Source organism: Cardiocondyla obscurior, linkage group LG14 (genome assembly GCF_019399895.1).
Source record: "Cardiocondyla obscurior isolate alpha-2009 linkage group LG14, Cobs3.1, whole genome shotgun sequence".
Lineage (NCBI taxonomy): Eukaryota > Metazoa > Arthropoda > Insecta > Hymenoptera > Formicidae > Cardiocondyla > Cardiocondyla obscurior.
Genome location: NC_091877.1, coordinates 3,898,406 through 3,917,119, shown reverse-complemented (window position 1 = coordinate 3,917,119; position 18,714 = coordinate 3,898,406). Strand labels below are relative to the sequence as shown.

The window sequence follows — 18,714 nt, the reverse complement described above, 5'->3', positions numbered from 1 at the left end:
TTTTTAATACCTCACGGCAACTCAAACGGCCGTCACGCACGGGTGCTAGCTCATCCGAACGGAGAGGGGCGGGGTATCACAGGCGGAATTTTCGGACAGACGGGAACAACAGCACCAAATGATACTTACGCGAACAGGGCGAGTACAATTTTCAGTCCGTTTATTAATACTCAACGGAACGAGACAAATATGACGAATAACAAAAAAAAATAACAACATAATCTTAATCGTGAGCAAACTCGATCTTCGCGCGATCCTCTAAATCATGGCTTTGGTTTTGGACCACTATTAGATCGCCACAAGTATCTCCCTTGGATCTTGTTCTCCCGCAATTCTCGCGTCGGCCCTGACTGTTTTGGTGCCGGCCACGCGTCTCCCGCGCTCGCGCCGTGTTTTCGCGGGACCCCGCGACACAAAAGAATCGACGCGTTAAGACCGCCTGGCGTAAACAAGAGATCGCGTGATTTTTCTTCCGACCTCGGCCGCTGCCGAGGGCTCTCCGCGCAGACGCGACGTACTACAACCTAGCAAACTATAACATTAATCCACGCAAATAAACGGTACCGGTGTTTCCCGCGGGGTCCGGACACCGGCCGTCAGACGTCCGTCGGGTGCCACTCTCTACCGTTAAGTCCTTGCCTTGCGACAATGATCCACCAAATACTCTGTCGGGCCCGCGTGCCCGTTCGACGTGGCCGGGTCTCGTCTGAGCCGACGCCGGTCTTCCCGGGAAGCGGAAGGTTTCACAAAATAATATTTCCGAAATGCGGGTGGAGGATCTCACCGAATATACGTCCAGGCCCTCGTGTCGTCCTCGCTCTCTCGCACTCTTTCTCGTATCGTCTTCGCTCGCTTCGTCTCACTTCCGCTCGATCGCTCTTATCTCGCTAGTTCTAGCTCTCGCTATCGCCCGCCTTGGTCGCCGGTCTACACGGAAGAGAGCGAGAACCGCGCGAATTTTCGGCACGAGGCCCGGCATATCCGCACTCTCGCGTCTCGCGGATTCTTCCGCGCTACGTTGCCGATTTCCTGTGGAAGCCGCTGCCCTCACAGAGCCCTATCGGTACTAGCCGGTTGGCGCGGGTTTCGGATAGTCCGTTATCGCAACAATTCCCCCGCAGGTAGTTCTCGGCGCCGAAATGCGTAGACACCAAGTCTCCTCCAAGGCTCTCGGAATGAGTGGCCTCCCATCCCGTATCCGGTCACCCTCTCTTCCGGAAGTTCGCGCTCCCGCATATGGTCCGCTCCTCTCGCTCCTCCCGCGGCAAGGACGGTCGGTAATCCCGACAACATACGGTAGCAACAAAAATTCATCACCGCGATCTTTAATTATCGCCCCAAAACAAAATAAAGGATCCTCCGGAGATTCCCGCGACCCCTCCCCCCTCTCTATGCTTTTGCGGCTCATCCAGCGCCGCCGCGCTTTGTGACGGCCGCGGGGAGCTGCGACGAAGCAGCCAAAGCCGCCACGTCACAATATATAGATTTTATTGTTTAAATTATTAATTGTAAAAGCTATTCTCTTTATGGGACTCAAGGATATATCCTTGAGTCTATTTCTGTATTAAAGACAGTGAGAGTGCTGGTTAAAATCTACTTTCTACTGCACTAAGTTTTAATACTTGGTTTAGGTAGAAACGATTCTTTTATTTTAATAATTAATTAATTATTGGATATTTATATATTAATTTTTATATATAGAAGAATTGTTCCTTTACATTATATACAGTCGGTCACAAAATGATTCGGACACTAATAAATTATGACTTTTAATATCTATATCATAAATATATGTACAAGGCACAACAAAAATATATTACATAATGTTATGTTGCGCTACAGAGAAAGTAATAACACAAACAACTTTTTGTTATTATTTATTGTTTTTACGAAATAAAATAAATACCAAAAAATGACGAAATTTTATGTCACAAAATGATTCGGACACTTACAATAATAATATAAAAACTAAAATAAACAAATATTTAATATTTAGTTGGGTATCCATTTTGTTTAATTACATGCTGTAATCGCTTTGGTACCGTAGAAATCAAATTTTTTAAATAATCTGAACTAATATTTTGCCATTTTTCTTTCAATCGTCTTTTTAGTTCTTCTGTTGATGTTATACTTGTTTTTCGAATATTGCGATCCAATGTGTCCCAAACATTTTCAATGGAATTTAGATCTGGTGACTGCGGAGGTGGTAGTAAAACATTTTTACAGTTGTATAGCAAATACTCATGTACTATCCTGGATTTGTGCTTTGGATCATTATCCTGGTAAAATTTAAAATTATTTGCCATCCCCATAATTAAAGCACTTTTTTTTAAATTGTTTTTTAAAATATCTAAGTATTAATTTTTATCAAGAATTCCTTCTATAAAAACTAATTCTCCTACACCAAAAGCGGAAATACATCCCCAAACCATCACGGAACCTTCTTTATGTTTTACAGTTCTTTGTAAATTTTTTGGATTTAAATGTTCGTTTATTTTTCGCCACATTTTTATTCTTCCGTCACTTCCAAAAACATTAAACTTACTTTCATCTACAAAAATTACATCGTTCCACCATTCACTGTCTTTTGAACGATATGCTTTTGCAAATTCAAGTCTTTTCTTTCTATTTTTTGCACTAATGAAAGGTTTTTTTCGGGCTACTCGTCCATGATATCCTTCCGATCTCAAAACTCTTCGAACATTTTCTGGATGTACGCTAATATCTCGCTCTTCTTTTAACATTGTGGTAATTTTTGGGGCATTTGTTTGTGGGTCCTTTTTAATTATTCGAACAATATGTCGTCTTTCACGATCGTTGAGCTTTTGTGGGCGGCCACTGGAGGTTTTTAAATCGATTCGATCTTTGTATTTAAAGCGTTTAACAATGTCTCCAACCGTACTCTTTGCTACGTTTAATAATTTAGCTATTTCACGTATAGATTTTCTCTTTTCACAATGAAATACGACTAATTGCCGTATTTCGAAACTTGAACTTTTTTTTTGCGACCCATTTTGCTCAAGTATATACTCAAGACTGGCGTAAAATCAACACATAAACCTCAGCATAGAAACAATGTTTGTAAACAGTATTTGTACTTGACGTACTAAGTAAAATTCGTCGTGGAATACCTGGTGTCCAAATCATTTTGTGACATAAAATTTCGTCATTCTTTGGTATTTATTTTATTTCGTAAAAACAATAAATAATAACAAAAAGTTGTTTGTGCTATTACTTTCTCTGTAGCGCAACATAACATTATGTAATATATTTTTGTTGTGCCTTGTACATATATTTATGATATAGATATCAAAAGTCATAATTTATTAGTGTCCGAATCATTTTGTGACCGACTGTATATATATTTCAAGTATTTAATTAAAGCATTTCCTATTTTATATAATAATAATAATTATTATTATTGTTAAAAGTTGTTAAGCTTGTTAATTGTTCTCTACTGTTGTTGTTTCTATTACAGGATAGCGAGGATAAGACCAAGGTTGCTATTTATCAACTAAAAATAAGATGGTAAAAATTGCATGTTTTAGTATATCTATATATATATATACATATATATGTTTAAAAATATTATTAGAACAATATTCATGATATACATTTTTGCTGTTAAAAAAATTGATTTATGAATTTTTTTTTGCAATAAAAAATAAAAGTGCGTTATTCGCGTTGCAGTCGTAGCATGCACGAAGCGAGCGGCGCGCAACGCAACACGCGACACGTAACGTGCTCTTGTTTATTCTTCTTTTATTAGTGTTGCTTAGTTACAAAATAAATAAATTTTCTCGGTCTTGTTGACTCTTATTGAATATATGTGCATGTGTTATTTGCTGTGTAATAAATATTTCGAGGGACGATTGATTCGACAAAAAAAATGTAAGTATACTTTTATTAAAATATATATAGAAATTTATTAACAGTTTTATTTGTAGTAATGTGTGTACTGATTTTCAACGTTTATTATATTATGTTATACATTGCAGTAACACGTTGTCGATTTGGCCAGTTTGCCTCTAGAGGGTCATTCAACATTTTTATCACTTCTGTGTATTATATATATATCGGTAAGATAAGAATATATAATATTAATTATTAAAATGCCAAAAATAAAACGAGAATATTATCGACGAGCTAAGAAAATGTCAGATTTAAGTATTGACATTGCGCAAAACATTAATTGTAATGTAGCTTCATTAGAAAATGCAGCTTCAATTACAAATAACGATATTTTATTAAATAATAATACGAATAATTTTCAATTAAACAGTAATTTAGATTTTGAAAAAATAAATAGTAACTGTAATTATTCTGAAGAAAACAATGATATTTTAAAAAATGAGAACATTGATTTGGATCTTAAATACGTAAATATTCATTTGGAAGAAAGTAATGGTATTTCAGAAATTGAAAATATAAATAGTTGTAATTTTGATTTTGATAAAGTATCTAACATTGATAACGATTCTACATGTAATTATTTCGTAGATAATTCGATTAGTTTTGTTTCGTGGCTTCAAGAATGGGCTCTTAGAAATCATATTTCTCACATTGCATTAAATGAGTTATTGACACGTATAAAACCTCAGTATTCGGAATTACCTTTAGATGCTCGTAGCTTATTAAATACTCCTAGAAAAATTAATGTACAAAATGTAGAACCAGGGCAGTATTATTATTTTGGTTTAAGTAATTGCGTTAAGCAACTTTTGTCCCGGTGTTCTGTCAAAGATTTAAAAGTTATTAAAGTTAATATTAATATCGATGGCCTCCCTATATTTAAAAGTTCAAGTAGTCAAGTATATCCTATTTTATGTAATTTAGTTGAAAATTACAATAAAGTTAATATTGTTGGAATTTATTACGGTAATGAAAAGCCTACAAATGTAAACATTTTTTTGAAAGATTTTACAGAAGAAGCAATTATTTTGACAACACATGGTATAATAATTAATAATCATACTTATCCATTTAAAATTAATGCTTTTATATGCGATGTACCTGCTAAATCTTTTATTAAATTAATAAAAGGCCATACCGGTTATTACTCATGCCCAAAATGTACAATAAAAGGAGAATATTTTCATGATCGCGTATGTTTTCCAGATTTAAATAGTTTTCCTTTGAGAACGAATAATGATTTTAAATTAAAATTACAAAAAGATCATCATACAGGTACATCTATTTTAGAATAAATTCCTAATATCGATATGATAAAAGATTTTCCGCCGGATCCAATGCATTTAATTTTTCTCAGAGTTGTTCGAAAATTAGTTGTTAATTTATGGTGCTTCGGAAAACCTCGGTCTAAACTATCATTTAATGAAATGTATGAAATATCGATATTGTTAGAAAATCTTAAAGTTCATATTCCATGTAAAATTAACAGAAAAACGCGATCATTACTTGAATGTAAAAGATGAAAAGCAACAGAATTAAGAACATTTTTGTTGTACACGGGACCTGTTGTTTTGAAATCTGTTTTGAAATATGACAAATATTTAATTTTTTTAACTTTACACGTAGCAATTACAATTTTATCAAATTCTAAACACATCCGTTGTTATTTAGATTTTGCCAAATCTTTATTAGAGTACTTTGTAAAAACATTTATTATTTTATATGGCAAAGAAAATGCATCGAGTAATATTCACAATTTATTACATATTTATGATGACGTATTAAAATTTGGAACTCTGTCAAATTTTAGTGCTTTTCCATTCAAAAATTATTTACAATCAATTTTAAAAATGATTAAAAAAAATGATAAAGTATTGGAACAAATTGTTTGTCGAATAAGCGAATATAATTTTTCTTCTAATAATCAAAAAGTAAAGAAAGTTAATACTAAACTTCACAATCTACATTTCAACGGTCCACTTATTAGCAATTTAAATTTACACTGCGATTTTCATTCATGGAAACAATTTCATAAAGTTACATTTGAAAACTATACATTAAAAACAAGTGAGCCTGATAATTGCTGTTATTTAATTGATGGAAGTATTATAATTATTAAGAATTTTGTCTCAAATATTAAAAATATTTTTGTAATTGGACAAAAATTTAAGTTACTTATGGATTTTTATACTGAACCCTGCAAATCATCTAAATTAGGCATTTATTTAGTTGATAATCTCGGAAATTTGCAAATGTGGAACTTAGAGCAAATTGCATATAAATATTTAAAATTAAAATTTAAAAATCAAGATGTTGTTTTTGCCCTTTTACAATCAAATTAAAATATTCTAATAAACTGCTTGCATTGTACTTTCTCTTTTTTTTCTCATTCTGTAAACTTGGATACTGTTTTGTTATCAAATTTTTTAGTTAATATGTTAACGTGGACTGTTGTAAAGTTCCTGGAAGAAAATTCGGTTGAAGCTATACCTACTTCATGGATTAATAATAATAAATGTTATTGGCCAGCTCTTTAACTGGATAAATTGGCAACAGCTATACGGAAAAATCAAAATCCAGATATAAATTGGCCTTTATATGGAGTGACTATTTTTCGAAATAGTACTTATGGTATGTTTTAAAAATATAATTAATTTTGTTTAAATATATAAACTCATTATTCAGGATATTTAATTAGTAAAAAATATGTTTATTAATGTTTATCTATATTTAAAAATATAAAAATTAATTTAATTGTTATAACTAATAAAAATTAAACATTTGTTAATTTTTTAGATAATTATATACTAGCAAGAGAAAAAGCTAAAAAAGCTGAAAACGTATCAGATTTAAATTCTGAAATTTCATCTAATGAAGAAAATAAAAAAAAAGTATAGTCAATGAAGAACAGAAAAAAGAAACAATGAATAATAACAAGAAAAGGATTTATTTTTCATTTTCAGAAGATGAGGAAAGCGGTTACAGATTTCTGCCATCGTCTCCATATTTAAAAGGTTTATTTTAATTTTAATAATTTTACTAAAAAAACTTGTTTAGGATAGAACATATGCGTATATGTTATTATTTAACAAACCTACTTTTTTTACCATTACGTTTTGTTATTTTTAAAAGTTTTATTATTATAATATATAAATATATATACATATATATACAGGGTGTCTCACCCCATGTGTCGAATCCGTTAGGAATAGATAGAACTCGGGTAGACAAATAAGAAAATCCCACACCATTTTGCAAAATTCTCTATGGTTATTGAGAAAAAAATTAATTTGTCTAGCGCAAGAGCGATAAGGAAGCCACGCGTGAGTGAGCGCGACAGGCGACGGCGCCATTCGCCTGTCACGCTCACTCGCCCACAGCTTCCTTGTTGCTCTTGCGCTAGACAAATTAATTTTTTTTTCAATAACCATTGAGAATTTTGCAAAATGGTGTGGGACTTTCTTATTTGTCTACCCGAGTTCTGTCTATTCCTAACGGATTCGACACATGGGGTGAGACACCTTGTATACAGGGTGTCTCAGCCCATGTGTAAAATCCTATACTGATAGGTATGTCTTAGGGAGATAAATAAAAAAGTTCTTTAACGTTTTGAAAAATTCTCAATACTTATTAAAAAAAAAAATTAATTTGTCTAGCGCAAGAGGACAAGGAAGTTATAGGTGAGTGAGCGCGATAGGCGACGGCGCCATTCGCCTGTCGCGCTCACTCGCCCGCAGCTTCCTTGTCGCTCTTGCGCTAGACAAATTAATTTTTTTCTCAATAACGGTTGAGAATTTTACAAAATGTTACAGAACTTTTTTATTTATCTCCCTAAGACCTACCTATCTGTATAGAATTTTACACATGGGCTGAGACACCCTGTATATCAATGTTAAAATCAATCGCAAAAATATCACCCGTCCATACACGAGAAATATTGTAGTTTTGGCAAAACTCTCGAAAATCGACCAGCATCTCATTTATTAAGAGCTTTAATTGAGTTTAATTGCCAGAACTATTGATAAAACATGCCAAGGATATAGAACTGTACGGAATAGTACTCTGCCATGCTTAGAGATGCGAAATTCGATGAGATGCTGTAAAGTCATACGAGAAGTTAGCATCTCATTTCTATAAAATGCAATTTTATAAAGTAAATCAATTAAACTATTGATAAAACCTAGCAAGAACTATAGAACTATGCTGGATGCAAAATAATTTACAATTTATTTGTGAGATGCTAACATTTGAGATGCTAGCTTCACACACATGAATTAAACAAATAATATTTTAACGCGAGAAAAACATGTTCAGACACGATCACGCGATAACATCACGAATTGTCGATCGCGCGCGCGCGCGCAAATTGTTTCTAGCGTGTGTTGTTCGTCTAACAATCGATGGTTTAATGTATAAGGAAAATAATTAATACCGGTAGTAATTAATTAATAGTATCAATTATTTTATTCGCGAGTGTCAGATCAATTATCAATTTTATGTTAAAAGTGTTATGCGTGAGTGCTTGTCACCGTGGAGCCCTTCGTTTTCTGACGATAAGTCACGTACGTCTCTGGCTACCACTTGTATCCGTCCGGTAAGTAGCTAAATATTTTATTAATTTACTTGAAAACTAGACCTCAAATAAAATTTTCATAGAGGAAAAATCGTTTCAGATTTGATTCAAGAACACGTCCCTTCAGGGACTATATACTTGTTCTGAATCACCTTGTATATGGTGTTTATTTCCCTTGCGGGGTACACTTAAACCTCTGCTCTGGTTACAAACAAATCAAATTTTATAATTAAAACATTAACAACTACATAAACTACAAAAATACAACAAACAAACTAAACTAACTAACAAACATAACTAAATCTATTCTTTATCGCACGAAAGAGAGAGAGACCATCCTTATATCATTCACACTTTTCTCATTCATTCCAGGACTTCCGCTTCCGGTGCTTTTTCTTTCATACCTTTAAACTTCTATCATTTTTACTTTCATACATACTCGTCTTTTCCCTTACCTCTTCCAATACTTTTAACCACGGTTCCCCTTTCTTATCTTCACTTAAGATATCTTCTATCGCTTCTTCCTATCCCCTTTCATCCCCTCAGTTTGCACATTGTGTCCATGTATGCTCCTATGTCTCTTCTTCCCCTTTACAAATTCTACATTTCTTATTTTCCTTATCACTCCAGTACAAATTTCCTCTAATATCATCCCCAAGTCTAAACTTTGCAATTCTTTTCCATCTTTCCTCCTTCCATCCCTTTTTCAAATAACTCGATATTCCTTCCCCTTTTATTCTTCCATATATTTTATTAAATCTTGCGTCTCCAATCTTTCTCCATCTCTCTTCTCTTTGTAAACTTTTTTTCTTTTTCTACCATTTCCTCCCCCCTCATTTTACCTCTCATTCTCATTTCTTTTACTTCCTCCACTTCCCACCCTAATCCTGCAAAAAACTCCTTTCTTTCCAATTCCCATTTCCCTTTCACCTTTCCATTTCTCGCTCTTTCTTTCATTTCTTCCCAACACCATCTTGCTAATGTACCTCCTTTACTACTCTCCAGCCTTTTCTCATATCCCCATGCTCTTCTACCCTTTATGCCTTTTAACTTTTCCCTCTGCAATTTTTCTCTCACTATGTAGCCCGGCACATATCTTTTAACTCCAAGCACCCATCTTAAAAATCTTTCTTGCATTCTTTCTACTTCATTTTTTTCCTTCCATCCCCAAATCTTTACTCCATAACTCGCAACCGACCACACCAATTTATCAAACAACCAAACTCTCCTTGACCAATCTTTTCCAAATCTTCTTTTTCCAATACTCCATACCCTTCCCATTACTGCTGCCGCTTTCTTACACCTGTCTCTTACTTGTTCTTTTTGCTCTTTATTTGCCATCATAACATAACCCAGATACTTGAAACTTTTTACCTCTTCTATCTCTTTTCCCTTCCATTTCCATGTCATCTTTTTCCATCTCCCTCCTTTTTTCCGACATCTCATTATTTTTGTTTTATTCACATTTATTTCCAGTCCTTTTTCATCTGCATATTTTTCTAAGTTCTTTAACATCCCAACTATTCCCGCCTCACTTTCTGCCATTATAGCAATATCATCCGCATATGCCAACAAATAAAATTTTTTCCCTTTGACTCTTACCCTTCCCCATCCCCTTTTTTCCAATTCGTCATCTTACAAGGAGAGGTTCCCAAGTGCCAACGCAGTTTTTTAATGAGCTTTGGCATGGTAGTAGAGAGGGAAAATATAAAATTACGCGTCGACGATTAGGTGTAGATACGCAATAGTTTTTGAGAAATCAAAGATTAAAGTTTTCCGAGCGCGTTATGTACAGATGTTACGACGAGTCTTTCAATAGTGTTCGGTTGGTCGTACGGTAAGCGCCTCAGACTCACAGTTCAAAGATTGTGCGTTCGCGTCCCCGTAATGTTACTTTTTTGAAATTTTTTTTTTTTATTTAAATTGTTATGTACGAAGAGGTGACAATAAAATATAATAATATATATAAACTAGAGTCGTCTTTATTGGCATGATGTACAGCAACGACTGACTAAACTAAGCGCATCGAGACGGTACGAACGAGCGCAAACTGATACAGGATGAGTCCGTACCGTGTGCAAATCTACGAGAATATAATATGATAGCTGTACTACTAAGGATACTAGGAATGATATTAGTCACATAACACCTTCCCTTGTAAGAGAAATTAATAACTTATTCGTATGATAAGTAATCCGGTCTTTTTCTTAGACGCGTCGGACGCTGTACAATTTCTTGTGGTGAAAAACGCGGTGAGATATGTGGGGAAGTATGTGGTGACACACGGACGGAAGATGGTTCTGTTGGTATCGGCGCTATATGATCTTTACCGTCTGTGGTATCCCAGTAGTATTCGGGGTCAGAAATATTATTTTCTTGTAATGGTGTATTGCTGCCTATGGAGCGTATTTGATTTACATGACGGGACCAAATACGTCCGTCATCGAGTAATATTTTGTAATGTAGTTTTCCGGTTTTGGCGGAAACCGAACCAAATTTCCATTTCTCTTTACCGAAATAATTTCTACATGCTACTCTTTCATTGCATTTGAAAGTTTGCGCCAATATATTGGAATTTGTATAATCAGTATTTTTCTTAACAGGTAAAATTAAATCTAATTTAGTACATAGTTTTCTGCCTAAAAATAATTCCGCCGGTGACGTATTAGTTGATGCATGAGGCATAGCGCGATATTGTAATAAGAACTCGCATAGTATATCGCTAACATTCGATGAATTGCAGTTCATGCGTTTGAGTGCTTGCTTGAGAGTTTGTACGAAGCGCTCCGCCTGTCCATTTGTTGATGGATTATATGGAGATGTAACGCGGTGTGTAATACCGTGATTTTGAAGATATTGCTAAAATTCGTGTGAAATAAAAGTTCGTCCGTTGTCAGTAACAATTATTTTTGGTAGACCATAATTCACAAATATGTTTTTGCATTTAGCAATCGTTGTCTTCGTAGTGATATTTGATACCACGTGTATCTCGGGCCACTTAGAGTATGCATCAACTATTACTAGGAACATTTTTCCGAGGAAGGGTCCGGCGAAATCGATATGCAAACGTTGCATCGGGGCAGTGGCCTGTTGCCACGGGTGAACCTCGACCTTCGGAGGATTGTTTTTGAACGTGTTGCAGCTGGCGCAATTTCTAGCAAGGTTTTCAATATCTTTATCCATGTTAGCCCACCAACAATAGCCGCGAGCTAAATTCTTCATTTTCATTACGCCAAAATGACCTACGTGTAATTCTTTAACAATAAGATTCTGCAGTGATTTTGGAATAACAACTCTGTGACCGCGCATAATAATATCGTTATGTAATGTAAATTCAATTTGCTCGATATTGAAACGATTTGCTTTATTGAGTTGTTTACCCGTTCGTAAGGCTGATATTAAGTTTCGTAAACTTGCATCCTTACTAGTCTCCATGGCTATTTTAGATGCAGTGACAGAGAGAGTATCGATAATTTGTAACTGAAAGGCATCCACAACATCCGCGTGAAATTCTGACGATGAAATGGGGAGTCGCGATAAACAATCCGCATTGGAGTGATTTTCTGATTTTTTGTATTGAATTTTGTAATTAAATCCCTGTAGGAATATGGCATAATGTTGCATACGCATAGCCGTGTAAATTGGGAAACTTTTGTTTGGAGAAAAGATTTGTACTAGCGGACTGTGGTCTGTGATTAAAGTAAACGTGTTACCATAAAGATATTGAAAGAATTTCTTGATGCCGAATATTATCGCGTACGCTTCCTTATCTATCTGCGAATACTTTTTTGTGTATTAGAAAATGTTGCAAATTGAATAACCTTTTCAGAACCATCCGGGTATTTATGCGATAAAATTGCGCCAACTCCATATGCACTAGCGTCTGTAGCTAAAACTAAAGGAATTTTTGGATCAAAATGCGTCAGAAATTCATCACTGGCGAATGCTTCTTTGGCCTTTTGAAAGGCAGTTTCGCAATCTTGGAACCATAAAAATGGATGATCCTTATGCAGTAGGTTATTTAACGGTTGCAGAATTGAACAAAGGTTTGGAATAAATCTGCTGTAATAATTAATCATTCCGGTAAAAGCTCGAACTTCTGACACATTTTTCGGGCGGGGCATTCGCTTAATGGCTTCTGTTTTAGTCGCGTCTTTATGAATACCGTGTTTATCAATAATGAAACCGCAGTAAGTTATTTTGTCTAAAAAGAAAGAGGATTTTTCCCAATTGATTTGAACATTGAATTTACGCAATTGATCAAGCACTGCCTTAAGTCTTTGTAAGTGCAACTCGTCCGTTTCGCCCGTAAGTATAATATCATCGAAGAAAATTGCAACGCCTGGAATTCCTTGTAAGATATTTTTGATTTCTCGTTGCCAAATAGTAGGCGCTGAAGCAATTCCGAACATTGATCTATTGACTTTGTAGAGTCCTTTGCATGTACTGATAGTAAGCGATTACGTTGTTCGGGAGCTAATTCTAATTGAAGATAATCCTTTGTTAAATCTTTTTTTGAGAACTTGGAGCCGTTAGTTAATTTCGCAAAAAGTTCATCAATAGAAGGAAAGGGGTGATCGTCCACCATTAAATTCGGATTAACCGTGACTTTGTAATCCCCGCAAATTCTTATTTTTCCGTTCTTTTTGAGGATAGGGACGATCGGCGTTGTCCACTCGGAAGTACTAACTTTTTTAAGCACTCCCTCTTTTTCTAAATTATCTAATTCCTGCTCGACAAGCGAAATTAATTTGAACGGAACCGGACGAGCTCGTATGAATACCGGTTTGACGTCAGGTTTTAAAGTTCGTTTGGCTTGAATACCGTTAATCGCGGAAAATTCTGACGAAATTGAGTTTTGATATTCCGCAAGTAGCATTTGTAACTTGCCTTCTGATTGATTCGCCACATTATTAATAGATACGCGCTGCGGGGAAAAATTACATCCGATGTTTAACTGTCGTAACCATTCTCGACCTAACAGTGGTTTTCGATGGCCCGAAACTATGATGATATTTAATTTCTTTTTTGTATTATTGAAATCGACAGTAACCGGAATGAATCCTTTACTTTAAACTACTTTTCCGCAGTATGAGACAAGTTGAAGGTCGGTATTTTGCCATTGAACAATCGGAAAGTACTGTTTCGCGTCAAATTCATTGATAAAAGTAACAGCTGCGCCGCTGTCTATGTCAAAATTAATTTTTGTACCGTTTACGGAGAGAGCGAGAAAGAATTTGTCTCTGTGATTCGCATGTTCCAACGCTAGAATTTCTTCTAGTTGATTATTTGAGGCAACAGGTTTAAAACAAACAGTATTTAAGTGGCCGCGTTTTCCACAATTGAAGCATTGAATATCGCGACTGAGGGTACATTTGTTAGCTAAATGTGGTTTTCCGCATCGATAATATTTAACGGAAGTTTTAGTGGTCGCCTTAGAATTAGAGTTAACGCGCGCCGATGATTTCCTAGAATCACGCTTTGAATTACTATCGGTCTTAAATTTACTTTGAACTTTCTTTCCTGTTTTGAAGTAATCGATGGAAGACGATGTAGGATTGTCCGTCTTTATTTGTTCTGAACTCTTCTCCGAAAGTTCCATGGTGACTGCAGTTCGCACTGCCTCCTCGAAGGTGAGGTCTTTCCTTTCCAATAGGCGAGCCTGGCTCTTCTTGTTGGCGAGACCGAAGACGAATTGATTTCGTAAGACCGTTTTCAAGTAGTCGCCGAAATTGCAGTAAATACTGAGCTTGTGAAGAGCGGCAACGTACTGTTGTACTGATTCGCCAGCTTCCTGCCTTCGCTGATGGAACTTGAAGTTTTCCGCAATTTCCAGTGGTGTAGGCTCATAGAATTCCGCCAGTTTTAATACCAACGTGTCGTAGGATTGCAAGAATGGGTCGGCAGGATCTAGCCGATCGCAAAGAACGTCAAAGGCTGCCGGTCCAACATAGTGAAGTAAATAGGGAACCCTTGCGTTGTCCACTATGTGGAAGATTAGAAATGCGCCTTGCAGCCGCTGAACCCATCTCCTCCACGAAGTTGTTGCCGGATCGAATGCTTCGATCGCGAAGGAACCCGGTATATTTGGCTTGGCATCACATTCGTGGGTCTTGCCGGTGTAGTCGTAGCCATGATAAACACTGAACTTTCTAATTTATTTTTCTTGAAATGTCACCAAAAGCACAGGATTGAGCGTATTTCAATCCGCCATCCTCGTCGCCAATATTTGTTATGTACGAAGAGGTGACAATAAAATATAATAATATATATAAACTAGAGTCGTCTTTATTGGCATGATGTACAGCAACGACTGACTAAACTAAGCGCATCAAGATGGTACGAACGAGCGCAAACTGATACAGGATGAGTCCGTACCGTGTGCAAATCTACGAGAATATAATATGATAGCTGTACTACTAAGGATACTAGGAATGATATTAGTCACATAACATAAATAATTGTATTTTTTTTTAACTTTAAATAATTAATTTTTTATGTATTATATAAGGTGTTTATTTTCTCCTCAGAGGTACACCGGGACTTTCACTTCCCCAATTTTCTGCTTACAATTTCATAAAATATATCTTAAAACTTCATTCTTATCTCTAAACTATTTCTACTTTTGTAGTCTTCTTTCTTCTTACAGCCGTTTCCTGAAAGTAAAAACTTATATCCTACGCCTTTTACCTATTTTATTATCTACGCATCGAGAGAGAGAGAGATCACATCTCCATTCATTCTTTACATTATTTTGCCTTAATTCTACCTTAAATTCTATCTTTAGACCCCCGCTTCCGACGCTTTTTTCTTTCATTTTTCTTTCAATCACTCCTATTTTTTTCCCTTGTTCTTTCCAAATTTTCCAACCAATCAATCCCCCTTTCTTCCCCTCCCAGAATTTCCTCCACCATTTCCTCCCAACTATTCTCGTTTCCCCAATCTATACATTCCTCCCATATATGTTCCCACGTTTCTTCCTTCTCCATACATATTCTACATTTTCTTTTCTCCTCCCCTTCCCAATATTTATTACCCCTCATTTCCTCCCCTAATCTGAATTTTGCCATTCTTTGCCATTTTTCTTCCTTCCATCCCAATTTCAAATATCCTGGAACCCCTTTCTCTTTTACTTTTTTATAGTACTTATTGAATTTTGACCCACTTATTTTTTCCCATCTTTCCTTTCTTTGCCATTCTTTATCTTTTTCCACTAACAATTCCCCCCTTAATTCCCCTCTTTCTCTTAGATCTTCCACATCTTTTCCAGACCACCTAAATTTTTCAAAAAATTCCTCTCTTTTTTATTCCCATTTTTCTTTGCTTCTTCCCTCCCTTGCTCTTCCCTTCATTTCTTCCCAGCATTATTTTGCTAGAACTCCTCCTTTCCCTTCTTCTAACCGTTTTTCATATTTCCATGCTCTCATCCCTGCTCTATCTTTCAATTTATCCCTCTGTAGTTCTTCTCTCACCATATATCCTGGTACATATCTTCTTATTCCCAGCACCCATCTCAAGTATTTTTCCTGTAATATCTCCACCTCTTGTCTTTCCTTCCATCCCCATATTTCCACGCCATAATTGATAACCGACCATACCAGTTTATCAAATAGCCATATTCTTTTACTCCAATCTTTTCCAAATTTTCTTTTACCTATACTCCACACCTGCCCCATTATTCTTGCCGCTCTTTTTCCTCTGTCCTTTACATGCTCTTTCTGCTCTTTATTTCTCATAATTATGTATCCCAAATACTTGAAACTTTTTACTTCCTCTATTTATTCTATTTCCATACCCATTTAGTTTTTTTCCATCTTCCTCCCCCCTTTCTACACCTCATTATCTTTGTTTTCTTTACATTCACTTCCAATCCCTTTTCCTTTACATATTCTTCCATGTTTTTAATCATTCCTTTCATGCTTGCCTCATTTTCTGCCAGTAGCGCAATGTCATCCGCGTACGCCAGCGAGTAAACTCTCTTGTCTTTTATTCTTATACCCCCCCCATCCTCCTTTTTCTAATTCTTCATCTATGTCTGCCAACAAGAGCGTGAACAGGTTAGGACTAAGCGGACAACCTTGTCTTACTCCTTTTGTCGTCCAGAAACTTTTCCCTTCTTTATCCTTCACCTTAACTTTATTCACCGTTTCCTCTAATATTTCTTCACACCTTCTTATCAATCCCTCCCTTACCCCTCTTTTCTTCATTGCTTCCACCAATTTTCTCCTGTCTACAGATTCAAAAGCCGCTCTCATATCTATAAACGCAATTACCATTTTTCCTTCCTTTTCTTCTATCTTCTTATTTAGCAGGTAATTTAACACATATATTTGATCCACTGTCCCCATGTCTCTTCTAAAACCGGCTTGACTCTGCGGTAATATTCCTTTTTCTTCTATTTCCTTTCTTAATCTTTCTGCTAACACAGATGCATACACTTTGTACGCAGTCTGTGTCAACGTTATCCCTCTTTACTCTTCTACTTTTTCACCTTTTCCTCTTTTTAACACCGGAACTATCACACCTTCTCTCCATTTCTCCAGCATCCCCTCCCCCCTTCATACCCTTTTGCACATTTCCCATAATTTCTCTTTTACTTTCCCCCCTCCCCATTTCCATATTTCATTTTCTAAACCATCACTTCCTGCTGCTTTTCCTTTTTTCAACCCTCTTATTACATTTTCAAATTCTTCTCTATTTATATCTTCCTCATTGGCTTCTATTCTCTCTCCTCCTATTTCTTCTCTTACTCTCCATTCCACTCCTCCTAACATTTCCTTAAAATATCCATCCCATTCTTCAATCTTTATTTTTTCCTTTACTTCCTTCCTTTTTTTTACTTCTTTTGTTTACTACTTTCCATACTTCTCCCTCTGTTCTAATCTTTTCTATTTCTTTCTCTCATCTCACCTTTTCTTGCCATTTTTTCTCCTCACATAGCTTTTTATATTCTCTTTTCTTCTTTTTATAATTCTCCTCACTCCCTTCCCCCTTCCTCCATTTTAACATTTCTTCTTTTACTTCACCTTTTTTCTTTTTACAATCCTCATTCCACCATCTTTCTTTTGGTTTTTCCCCCTCCTCTTTTTTCATTTCCTTTTTAACTACTTTCTTTGTTTTTTTCAGTTTCTTACTAAAACTTCTCCAATTTTCCTCCGTATTGTTTTCTTTCTCTCTTTTTTTTTTATATTTTTCCCTGAAAATTTTCCTCTTCTTCTCACTCCAAGCTAGTCTCGTGCTTTTTTTTATACCATATTTACATCTTCTCCTCTTTCCTCCCTCCCTTTTTATCTTCACTATTAAGGGTAAGTGGTCTGAGTCCACTTCCTCCCCCACGTTCATTTCTACTATTTTTCCTTTTGATTCCACGTTACTGATCACATAATCTATCACTGTTTTTCCTCTTCCCCCTACATATGTCCATTCACCCTCTTCATCTCCTCTTGTACAACCATTGACTATTCCCCATCCTGCTTCTTCCAAAGCTTTACAAAATTTTTTTCCTTTTCCTGTAATTTTTTTATCCTTTGTTTTCCTTTTTCTCTCTTCCTTATCTTCTTCTTCTTTTTCATCATCCCATAGCCCGCCCTCTTTTCCCGTCCTCACATTAAAGTCTTCCCCTATCAGATATCTCGTTCCTTCCTCTTTTTCATCCATCCAATTTCTCATATTCTCTGTTATGTCTTCTAAATCCTCATTTACATATACCCCTGCTATTTTCCACCATACTTTTCCACTTTTTATCTTTATTCCTATCATTCCTTTCCTATCTTCAAATTCTAATTCTTCTTCTCCTTCCAATTCCTCCCTCTATCCCATCACCATTCCCCCCATTGCCCTCCCCTTCTTATTTTTCTTTTCTGCCCTCTTATTTATCCATTTATAGCCCTTTGGCAGTTTGCTTCTTAACCCCTTCCATTTTTTTTCTTCCAACCAAGTTTCACACATATAAATCACCTCCCATTTCTCCATGTTCTTCCAAAAATCTTCATCCTTGTTTTCTATTCCTGCCACGTTCCAAAAAACTATTCTCACGTTTCTGTCTGTTATCTCCGCCTTTTCCTTTTCTCTTTCCTTTTTCTCCTTTTCTTTTTCTTTTTTCCTTTTATCTTTCCTTTTTCCGTTTTTTTCTTTATCCTTTTCTTTTCCTCCTTCCTCATCTTTTCTCTCCACTTTTTCCAACTCATTTCCTTCTCTTCTTCCGCTTCTTTTCAAAAACTTGCATTTAA

General features: G+C 35.7%; 2 protein-coding genes across 2 annotated transcripts; one reads left to right on the top strand and one right to left on the bottom strand.

The window, feature by feature from the left end:
- Positions 1–4,154: 4,154 nt before the first annotated feature.
- On the top strand, positions 4,155–6,809 carry LOC139108191 (uncharacterized). Its single transcript, XM_070666282.1, is given in 4 exon segments — positions 4,155–5,187; positions 5,365–5,979; positions 6,343–6,543; positions 6,709–6,809. Coding segments are annotated over 4 exon segments (1,950 nt in total).
- A 4,832-nt stretch (positions 6,810–11,641) lies between these two features.
- Positions 11,642–18,154, bottom strand: LOC139108190 (uncharacterized). Its single transcript, XM_070666281.1, has 3 exons — positions 17,737–18,154; positions 16,484–16,715; positions 11,642–14,640 (listed from the first exon to the last, which is right to left on the bottom strand). Exons 1-3 carry the CDS (start codon positions 18,152–18,154, stop codon positions 13,557–13,559), a joined length of 1,734 nt encoding a protein of 577 aa, XP_070522382.1. The 3' UTR covers positions 11,642–13,556.
- Positions 18,155–18,714: the final 560 nt, after the last annotated feature.

Coding starts and splice junctions, on each gene's coding strand:
- LOC139108190 (XM_070666281.1), bottom strand. CDS start 18,154: ATGAGAAATTGGATGGATGAAAAAGAGGAAGGAACGAGATATCTGATA. Junction 16,716..17,736: donor GAGGAGAAGATGTAAATATG/GTATAAAAAAAA, acceptor TTGAATCTGTAG/ACAGGAGAAAATTGGTGGAA. Junction 14,641..16,483: donor GAAAAAGGAGGATGGGGGGG/GTATAAGAATAA, acceptor AGAAAAATAAAT/TAGAAAGTTCAGTGTTTATC.